The sequence below is a fragment of the Ochotona princeps genome, chromosome 29 (genome assembly GCF_030435755.1).
Source record: "Ochotona princeps isolate mOchPri1 chromosome 29, mOchPri1.hap1, whole genome shotgun sequence".
NCBI lineage: Eukaryota > Metazoa > Chordata > Mammalia > Lagomorpha > Ochotonidae > Ochotona > Ochotona princeps.
The window spans coordinates 20,706,858-20,718,145 of record NC_080860.1 but is presented as its reverse complement, the minus strand read 5'-3'; the positions used below and the strand labels follow the sequence as shown (position 1 = coordinate 20,718,145).

The following is an 11,288-nucleotide window of genomic DNA, read 5'->3' as shown; positions in this document are numbered from 1 at the left end:
TCACGGTTACCATAGAGCAATAAATACATGGAAGTTTTAAGACTATATATTTCAACTGTGTCAATGAGCTAATCAGAGGTTGTGGTTAAGAACTTGATGCTTTTTGTTTTTTTTAACATACTGGTTACTCAAAACCATGTCAATTCCGTAATGTTGCAAATTGTTGTTGATGTTATATTGGGACTCTTAATTGACTGGGATGATATTCTACCAGCTCTAACTTCGGACCAGAAATGGTCTCCCCAAGAAACTGTTCAACCCATCTGGACAATAAGTAGCTGGACTCTATGCTTGGTATACGTTTGCAAGGAAAGAATCTTGATTGAATTTGAACTGTAATACTGCATCAAGGTGGAGGAATCCACCAGGGGGGAGGGGCATGTGGAGGGGTGGGGGGATTCCCAGAGCCTATGAAACTGTCACATAATGCAAAATAATTAATAAAAAAAAGACCATATATTTCAACTGAATAAGGTGATTAGATTCTTCAGCAAGATAGTCAAAAAATGGACGGCTTAAGAAACAAGTCAATGAGCTTCTTATAATCAACTCAAATTGGATTTTATATTAAGTTGCTAAGTAAAATATTTTCTAAGATCATATTTTGATGGGAAGCAGGGGAATGGGTAAGAGACTGCTGTTTGGTGTAGATATATCTTTGGATATAAGAGGACAAGGCCTAACAGGTCAGATGGAGACATAAATAGCTCTGCCATACTTGGGAAGAAACTCAGCTGTCTGTATTCTCTTACTGTCCATTTGATTGATTCAGATCATCTTGTTCTGTTATATTGATCCAAAAAATGATGTTAGAGTAAATGCCAAGATTCACATAACAAACCTGTAAGAAAATATGACAGATTGTAAAGCTAATACATTTCATGTTATGCTGGTGCTCCTTATCCAGAGTCTTTCATTGTATCTGATCACACACACACATACACACCCTCTGATCCTGGTTGTCCATGGTCTCAAACCTCTCTGGAATTCTTGTTCCTTTCTAACAGAACATTGGGCTTTTGTGAGGCAACCACCTTAAACACTGCAAACGTTTTGACTAGGTTGTGATTCAATTGTTTTGGGGTGGGGTGGGCAAGAGAGCAACCCACGAGAACCAGAGACCCAGTGTAAGCGCCACGTGTTTCTGCTCAGAGGTCCAGCACCTGCTTGGATGGCAGATTCCCTGTGTTAACAGATCTACTTTCTGGGCCAGCATTTTGATAGAGCCAGTTATGTGCCGAGTCTCCTCTGGGCTGCTGAACTTCCGTACCAGCTCCCTGCTACTGGCCAGGAAAAGCAGCAGAAGATGGCTCAAACAGTTTAGAGCCATGCCACATACCTAAATGAGGAGGTGGACTCCACCCTTGTTCAGCCTTGGCTGCTGCAGCCATTTGAGTAGATAGAAGCTCTCTCTCTGTCTCTCTCTTTCTCTCTCTCTCTCTCCATCTCTGTCTCTTCTATAGCCTCTCCAACTTCGACTTTCAAATAAATACATGCATCTTCAGAATTCCTGATTTCAAACTTTGACATATCCATAGGATCTTATGTACTGTTTTTTTCTTTCTGAATTCCATTTTGAGATGTAAAAACTGGCATATTTTAAAATATGTTTTTCAATAGACTGTGTATTTTATCTCTGATATTTTTCATCCTATTAAAATACATCCAACCCAAACATAGCTGACAAATTGATCATGGAGCCTGTTCCATCCTGGACTTTAATCATGTAGACTTTCTAAAAGTTTTGATGAGGTTAGCTGGCCAATGGTGATTGCTTTTAACCTATCATGACAAAACAGACTGTCCTGGCGTGTTCTCTGTCACTAAAAAGGCCAGAAGGAGCTGAAAGAAACTGTCTTTGCTGTTTGTACAGCAAAAGAAAAAGGTAATATCCCAAGGTGGCATTTTCTCTACTTATTTCACCCAAGTCCCATTGCCCATACAGGGTGGTTTTATGAGAAGGCAAGAGGCTGGCATTCCAGCTCATATTTGGCTAGAAACTGATGTCCAAAGCTGCTGATTTTCAAGCACTGGTGGTTACCATTAGTGGTAGGTGCTGGCATTTCTTGCTTGGGTAATTACTTGTGAGAATTACTTTATGGGAATTAACCTAACTGAATGCACTCGGCAGCCCATGCCATGCCCCTAGGCTGCACTTAGGCAGAGCAGAGCCCATTAGGAGCTGACACAGGACAGAGGATGAAGTGGGAACTCGGGAAATGTCATTTGTGCATGAAAATCAGAAAGGACCAAGTACTCAAGCCCAAGGCCCCAAATAAATTAGACTGAGTATAATGAAAACCAGACCGTGGAGCTCAAGCAAATTGAATCTTTGGCTCCCTCTCTGCCTCTGTTTGTGTGCTCCTCTGGTAATTGACCATTGAGGAGCTGATTTCATTTTTTCAACTGTCATAACAGTCAAATGCAGGGCAATCCATCATCCCATTTCTGTCCTAATCAGTCACATTCACTTTGGATGGTCTTGAATCAAGACTACACTTGACTGTTCTCTTTAGCTCACTATCTTGCAGTGTGCAAGACATTTACCTAACAGTAACTCAACCTTCTTTTAGAAAGAAAAACAAGAACCCCAGACGGGTTCAAGACCCTTAGCAACCAGCATCAGAGATTATGGTGTGTGCATACGGGATAAAATTAGTCTGGATAAACAACACCTGGAACTTAAGAATAGTCCAAGTTAAAGAGGTTATTAAATGGTAGACCTGACACTAGAATTAAGCTATTTATTATTTTTAATATTGCATACTTAACACTATAAAAAATGTACTTTCTAATCCACAAATTGATGTACAGAAAATACTCTATATAGCAGGCTAAATAGTGGCCTTGTAAGGCTAGAAAGAGGAAAACATGGGAATCGTGAATGTTGTCTTCTACGGCAAGGGATTTGACAGGTATGAATACAATAAGAAATTTGTCCTACTCAAATGGTTATGGTTCATCTGGCAGGTAGCTAAAGGTACCTTACCAAGGAGAGGCAGAGGGAAATTTCACCACAGACAAGAAAGCAGGAGATATTAGAGCAAAAGTAAGACACTGGAGTGACATGGGCACGAATCACAAATCAAGGAATGCATATGGCTTCAGAGGCTAGAAAAGGAGGGAACGATTTGTTTCTAGAGTCTTCAGGTGGAGCCAACAGTTGACATTGGGCTATTGCAACTGAGTTTGGACTTTCGGCTTCCAGAACTATAGAGAACTAATTTGTGTTACTTTGAGCCACCAACCTTGAGCTAATTTGTTAGTTAATGCACCAAAAAGTAACCTAATAAAAGGTACCAAGAAAATACAATGTCAGTAGTGCCTATTGGACATAACATGTAAAAAGTGTGTGTGTGTTTTTATTGAATAAAATCTCTCGGATGACCCTCTGTTCACCCATGAAAGACATTCAGCTGGAATTACTCACTAGATAGGTTACTCAACTCACAAAAGGCAGAGTAGAAAAGTTGCTTAGTTTCAGGGTATCCTAGAAGCAGTATGCATCTCTACTCCCGGATAAAAGGGCTGCTCATTTTAAGGTATATAGCAGCCGGTCCTGTATATAAACTAAAATTAAACTGTGTCAATGAGCTAATCAGAGGTTGTGGTTAAGAACTTGATGCTTTTTTAAACATACTGGTTACTCAAAACCATGTCAATTCCATAATGTTGCAAATTGCTGTTGATGTTATATTGGGACTCTTCATTGACTGGGATGATATTCTACCAGCTCTAACTTTGGACCAGAAATGGTCTCCCCAAGAAACTGTTCAACCCAATCTGGACAATAAGTAGCTGGACTCTATGCTTGGTATACATTTGCAAGGAAAGAATCTTGATTGAATTTGAACTGTAATACTGCATCAACGTGGACGAATCCACCAGGGGGGAGGGGTGGGGGGATTCCCAGAGCCTATGAAACTGTCACATAATGCAAAATAATTAATAAAAAAAACTCGATATGAATTCAAACCAAATTTTATTGAGGAAATATAAGACCTCTGCAAAAAAAATAAAATAAAAGAAGGGCTGCTGATGAAACTGGTAAATATACCTTGACAATAGGATACTCAGAGTTTCTACCATTGTCTACACCTACCATGCCATGGTGCATTTAAACAGCAGAATGTTGGGCTTGTGACTGTTGCCAAAGGATTGTATTATTGTAGCAATGTGGAGCGAAAGAGTTGCAGCATAGGGAGAATGGAGCGGGAGAGAGGAAAGGCAGAGAGAGGAATTCTTATATCTATAAAAGCTTATCATGGAAAATCATATAAATGAAAGAACTAAGAACAGTTACTTAAAAGAATGCATATATCCCGTGACATACATTTATCTTTGAGCACTGCCTTTCCCAAATTCCATAAATTCTGATAAGCTTTGTTTCCACTTTGGTTTATACCATTTTCCCATTTCTTTTGAGATTTCTGCTTGGAGCCTCATGCTACCTAGAAGTTTCCTATTTAATCTCTAAGTGTTCGGGGGAGGGTTCTTTCTGTTACTGATGTCTAGTTTGATTCCATTTTGTTCTGAGAGCTTACATCATGTGATTTTAAATTTGTTCAATTTGTCTTAAGCCAAGGATTTGGCTATTTCAGCTACCGCTGCCTGTGAGCTTGAAGAGATGATCCGTTCGCTGCTCTTGAAGGAGCCGTCCACAGGTGTCAATTATAGCCAGGTGATGGATGATGGCTATGAATTCCACAGTGTTCTCCTGAATAGCTACATTTCTGATAGAGAACATGTTGACAACTACAATTACAACTGTAAATTCACCCATTTCAGCTTCCAGTTTATCAGCCTTGCCTCTCTCAGTTTCATGTTCCCCTCTCAGGAATGTGTAAATTAAGGTTCTTCTTGGAGAATAGCCCCCTTAATTGAGATTAATATGCTCTGTATGCTTGCTCATTTCCGTGTCTAACCAGAGTTGGTTTCTCAGAAGACATTCCAGAAAGGTTTATACTGCAGCATTGTACTAAGGACCTGATGATCCCGGACAAGGAAAGCTGCAGGGACCAGGGTGAGTCCGAGATTTTAACCACACAATGCATGGAGGCATGGGTGATTTGAATAGAAAGGAGTTTTCTAACCCCCCATTACAACATCCTGGGCACACCCCTAACCCACTCTATAAAAGTCCTTGGCGGGCCCGGCGGCGTGGCCTAGCGGCTAAAGTCCTCGCCTTGACAGCCCCGGGATCCCATACGGGCGCCGGTTCTGATCCCAGCAGCTCCACTTCCCATCCAGCTCCCTGCCTGTGGCCTGGGAAGGCAGTCGAGGACGGCCCAATGCATTGGGACACTGCACCCGCGTGGGAGACCCAGAAGAGGTTCCTGGTTCCTGGCTTCGGATCGGCGCGCACCGGCCCGTTGCGACTCACTTGGGGAGTGAATCATTGGATGGAAAATGTTCCTGTCTGTCTCTCCTCCTCTGTGTATATCTGGCTATAATAAAATGAATAAATCTTTAAAAAAAAAAAAAGTCCTTGGCAAAGGGCTTCTTAGGACAGTTTCTTTAGGGAGTTAAACCCTCTCAGTGTTTTCCTTATTTTTTTTTCTTTCTTTTCTTTTTTTTAAGATTTAGTTATTTTAATTGGAAAGTTAGATATGCAGAGAAGAGGAGAGACAGAGAGGAAAATCTTCTATCTGCTGCTGTTTCACTCCCCAAGTGACCACAGCGTTGGGAGCTGAGTTGACCCAAAGCCAGGAGTCAGGAACCAGGAGCCTCTTCCAGGTCTCCCTCTTAGGTGCAGGGTCCCAAGACCTTGGGCCATCCTCTCCTGCTTTCCCAGGGCACAGCAGGGAGCTGGATGGGAAGCGGAGCATCTGTTACATGAACTGGCATCCAAATTGATCCTGACGCACACGAGATGAGGTCTTCGGCTGGCAGGCTACCGCACTGGGCCCTTATTTTCTTTTTCAAAAAAGATTTATTTTATTTGCTTTTTATTAGAAAGTCAGATTTACAGAAAGAAGGAGATACAGAAAGATCTTCCATCCGTCCACTGATTCATTCCCCATGTGGCCACAATGGCCGGAGCTGAGCTGATCAGAAGCCAGGAACAGCAGCTTAGTACAGGTTTCCCACGTGCGTGCAGGGTCCCAAGGCCTTAGGACATCCTCTGTTGCTTTCCCAGGCCATAAGTAGAGAGCTGGAACAGAAGTAGAGCAGCCGGGATATGAACTAGCACACATGAGGGATGCTGGAGCATGCAAGGCGGGGATTTAGCCACTCGACTATTGTGCCAGCCCCCCCTTATTTTTCACAAGTGTAAAAAAAAATAAAATAAAATGTCCTTGCCTTGCATGTGCCAGGTTCCCATATGGGCACCAGTTCGTGTTCCAACTGCTCCACTCCCCATCCAGCTCCCTGCATTGGGTCTGGAAAAGCAGTCGAGGACGGCCCAAAGCCTGTGCCCACGTGGGAGACCGGGAAGAAGCTCCTGGATGCTGGCTTTCCATCAGCTCAATTCCAGCCATTGCAGACACTTGGGGAGTGAGTGAATTGGCAGACAAAAGATCTTCCTCTCTGACTCTGCTTCTCTTTGTAAGTCTGACTTTCTAAAAAAAAAAAAAAAAAAAAAAAAAAAAATTAAGTCACTTTGTAGTCATAATGACAGAGAAGAAGCATGAGAGATACATCATATTTGAGATTGACATGCCTACTACTTAGAACCCAAACAAGGCCGCTTTACCTCTACTCCTGGACAGATTTCTATTTCTTCAATTTTCCAACAGAATTAGCAGCTGGCTTTTTCCAGAACAGATCTCACAATTTTTTGCCACTACCTGAATATTATTTTCAATTCTAGCTCTTTCATTGGCAGTGGAAGATCTTGAACTTTCCCAAGCTACATGTTAAAATATGTAAAATTGTGCCTAGCGCAGTTACCTGGTGGCTAAAATCCTCATCTTGCACCTCTGGGGTCCCACAAGTTCCCTCCTTGTGACCTGAGAAATCAGTCCAGGATAACCAAAAGCCTGACCTGGAAGAAGTTCCTGGTTGCTAAATTCAGAAAAGTTCAGCTCTGGCCGTTGTGGCCACCTGGGGAGTGCATGAGCAGATGGAAGGTTTTTTTTTAATCTATTTTAATTTTGAATTTTGAACTGTGTGGTACAATTTTGTATAGGCCGACTTTCCAGCAAAAATAAATAAATCTTTAAGAAATATATGTAGGACCCGGCGCAGTGGCCTAGTAGCTAAAGATCTCAACTTGAACTCTTCTGAATCCCATATGGGTGCTGGCTCTAATCCCAGCAGCTCTGCTTCCCACCCAGCTCCCTGCTTGTGGCCTGGGAAAGCAGTGGAAGATAGGCCAAAGCCTTGGGACCCTGCACCAGTGTGGGAGACCTGGAAGAGGCTCTGGCCGTTGTGGCCAGTTGGGGAGTGAATCATTGGACGGAAGATCTTCCTCTCTGTCTCTTCTCCTCTCTATCTGATTTTGCAATAAAAATAAGTAAATCTTTTAAAAGTATATGTAAAATTGTGTTCTGAGATTCTGAAAGAGTCACTTTCTCTCAGTTGAGAAAACACATAGGCATCAGGGGGTCCACCACGGGGTTCACCTGCCTGTCTGCCTGTAGGAGACAATGTCTTGTGCAGTCACTTACCCATGACGGGGCTCGCCTGCCTCGCTGCCTTTTGATGACCATGCTCTGGGCATTCGCTTAGCTTCACGAAGCTGTGTGACCCTGGGGACATCACTGAAGGAGCGTCTGACACAACACAATTCTGAACTGGCACCACAGGCAGCAAAATTGAACAAAATTGCTGAGCCATGTTCCGAAACTCAAAGAATTGAGGCTCAGGGGTGAGAACCAATGAGAGAGAAATGCAGTTTCCAAGATAAAAACCAGGACAGAACTGAACAATATGGAAGAATGTATAAGAGACACTTCAAACGTTTATTAGGAAAAAAAAAATAGAACTCAAGAGGAAGCTTACTATGCAAAGTATCTCAAAACAGAAAAGTGAATATTATTCATGAGTTTCAAAAAATGTTTCATCAAAATAATTGCATTTAAATTCCAATTTTCTGTCAATTTTGTGATGTACTTATATATATAGAAGAAGTGACAGAGTCGAAATTCAGGCTAAGAATGGGTAACCTCTATATAACAGAAATTGGTGTAATAGATTGTATGTGGGCCAAGAGAGGCTGAATTGCAATGGTTCGGGGCCCTGCTAGGGTAGCTGTGGATGTGGTAAGGTTTTGTCTGCATGATGCCCAGGGCGCAAGGTGAGGGAGACCCAGGCATGTCACTCGCAGGGTGAAGAGCCGTGGGCACCGGGTTGGGAGTGTGTTGTTGACTTAGGCATGTGTAGAGCACAAGGCAATCTGGCAAGGCAGAGGGCTAACAGCTGGTCTCTTCTTCACCCCTGGCTGTTAATGTTGTCTTCACCGCACTGCTGCTCGATGGAGTGCAAGGCCTGGGAACTGAAGGCCTGTGGTTGTGCTGTTTTCCCAGAGATGAATCTATCATGGGCAGGTTAAGTGTTACAGGAAAAGTTTGCTTTGGAAGACTTTCGGACTACTTCTCAGCTATGAATATGAGTGAGTGTGTGTGTGTACATGTCACAAGCCAAGGAGGGTGAAGTTCATGAGCCTCATGTACCTTGGGGGTTGTGCAGTTTCTAGAAGACCCGTGATTCATCAAGAAGAGCACAAGTGCCAGAGGAGGCAAATGGCTGGATTTGCAGAACTCCAGTATTTTCTAATGATCGCAATTAAATGAAAAGCAAGAAATGCAGAACAATGCCAATGTCCACATCTTCACTTCTCAGATAAATAAAATTGAAAATTCAAAAATGGCATTTTACACCAAACACATAGGAAGACTATAATCTCAACGTACTCAATGCATTTAGACATGGATTTTAGAAGCCGCGTGTCACCGCTGGCAAGTCACCTTCCACTCCCTGAGGCCCGTGCACATGGCTTTCCGTCGCCGAGGGTTCGGTCCCCGGCCCTGCCGGCTTGCTCCTTCCGCCCTGGGCCCAAAACTCGCCTTCCCATCGTTTCTATTGGCCGTGGCCCCGCCTGCTATCCATAGTTCTAGCCCACAGGAAGTAGGAACTATCTGCCCAGCCCAGGCGCACAGGAGTTCCCGGAAGCCGCCCGCCCTCAGTCCTCCCCTCAGCAGTTACCCGGAAGCCGCCCGTCCTCAGTCCTCCCCGCAGGAGTTCCCGGAAGCCGCCCGCCCTCAGTCCTCCCCGCAGGAGTTCCCGGAAGCCGCCGTCCTCAGTCCTCCCCGCAGGAGTTCCCGGAAGCCGCCGTCCTCAGTCCTCCCCGCAGGAGTTCCCGGAAGCCGCCGAGGCCGTCATGTCTTTTCCCCAGGAGTCCCCGGCAGCTGTGATGCGGCCGGGCAGTTCCGAGGCCGCGGCGGTGGCCCTGCAGCCCGGCATCCCGAGCGTGCGGCGCCTCACCATTGGGGACTTCGAGATCGGGCGTCCCCTGGGCAAGGGCAAGTTCGGCAGTGTGTACCTGGCTCGGCTCAAGGAAAGCCGTTTCATCGTGGCCCTGAAGGTCCTCTTCAAGTCGCAGATCGAAAAGGAGGGCCTGGAGCACCAGCTGCGCAGGGAGATCGAGATCCAGACCCACCTCCAGCACCCCAACGTCCTACGTCTGTACAACTATTTCCATGATTCTCGGCGGATATACCTGGTCCTGGAGTATGCTCCGCGGGGTGAGCTCTACAAAGAGCTGCAGAAATGCCACACGTTGGACGAGCAGCGCACAGCCACGATAATGGAGGAGTTAGCTGATGCCCTGACCTACTGCCATGACAGGAAGGTGATTCACAGGGATATTAAACCAGAGAATCTGCTGCTGGGGTTCAGGGGTGAGATTAAGATTGCAGACTTTGGCTGGTCTGTGCACACCGTCTCTTTGAGGAGGAAGACGATGTGCGGCACTCTGGACTACCTGCCCCCGGAAATGATTGAGGGGCGAACGTATGACGAGAAAGTGGATCTGTGGTGCATTGGCGTGCTCTGCTATGAGCTGCTGGTGGGAAACCCACCCTTCGAGAGTGCCTCTCACAGTGAGACCTACAACCGCATCCTCAAGGTGGACGTGAAGTTCCCTCCAGCCATGCCTCTGGGGGCACGGGACTTGGTCTCCAGGCTTCTCAGATACCAGCCTTCGGAGCGGCTGCCCCTGTCCCAGATCCTGAGGCACCCCTGGATCCAGGCCCACTCCCGGAGGGTTCTGCCTCCTTCTGCCAGCTGACTTTGTGAACTCTCTCTGCCTTTGCTTTTGTTCTACTGGCTCATGTAAGTTTGTTGTTGTTGTTGTTTCCTTTTTAAGATGCAAGATATTAATTCATCAAATAAAAGTTGAATTATTTAGTACCAAAAAAAAGACATGGACTTTACTAATATTTAACCTAAAGAGCCTAAGGTGGGCTGGAGATAAGGGTTCTGATGTAGGTACTCCGTAGACATATTTAGCTATTAGATAAATACATAGCTCCTTTTGTGACAACTTTTCAAGTCCTGCTTTTGTTGATTTCGTGGACAATTTTTAGGGAACGGTTTCTTCTGGCTTGTGGGTCTCACGAGAAACTAAAACAGGAGCACAAAATATGCCAGAGAACTGGTCTGCCTCCAGCTCCTCACGTTGGGTCTGTCTGTAAGCTCCCCATGCGTTTCTTCCCTACAAGCACCAACTTGCCATGCTAGCTGCCCTGGACACAGTGGAGGACTGGGCTCTATGTTGACGTTTTTCTGCCTCCTTCAGGGGAAGGAGAAGTTTAGGCATAGAGAAGATCCATTTGATATGGACCCCAGGGACTTTAGGCTCTGAAGGACTCTGTTCCTAGGAGGTTGCAAGCCCGAGTTCACCAACAACTCTGTCAGCATGGCTGCTAGTACAAAGGCAGAGCTCTATAAGATTTTGCTGGGGGAAGGGGAAGGAAACCGCCTTGGAAAGGAAAAGCATGAGTCAGATCTACACTATCCAAGTTGCCCAGACCACAGCTGTAGGGGGAGCGCAGGGAGATGTGACACAGACTGGCTTAGTCTATGACTTTCCCTTTTTTGCTCTGATAGGATCCTGCCCACAATGCCAAGGGAATCAGACCTTAACAAAAATAAGGCAACTTTTTTTTTTAAAGATTTATTCATTTTATTACAGCCAGATATACAGAGGGGAGGAGAGACAGACAGGAAGATCTTCCGTCCGATGATTCACTCCCTAAGTGAGCTGCAACGGACCGATGCGCACCGATCCGAAGCCGGGAACCTGGAACCTCTTCCAGGTCTCCCACGCGGGCGCAGGGTCC

The 11,288-nt window shown here is 45.1% G+C and overlaps 1 protein-coding gene across 1 annotated transcript; it reads left to right on the top strand.

Annotated features, from left to right (window-relative positions):
* Nucleotides 1-2,871: 2,871 nt before the first annotated feature.
* On the top strand, nucleotides 2,872-10,263 carry LOC101527494 (aurora kinase C-like). The gene is made up of 3 exons (XM_058657016.1): nucleotides 2,872-2,980; nucleotides 4,581-4,769; nucleotides 9,147-10,263. The coding sequence occupies exons 1-3, from the start codon at nucleotides 2,872-2,874 to the stop codon at nucleotides 10,232-10,234; spliced, it is 1,386 nt and encodes a 461-aa protein (XP_058512999.1). The 3' UTR covers nucleotides 10,235-10,263.
* The last annotated feature ends 1,025 nt before the right edge of the window (nucleotides 10,264-11,288 follow it).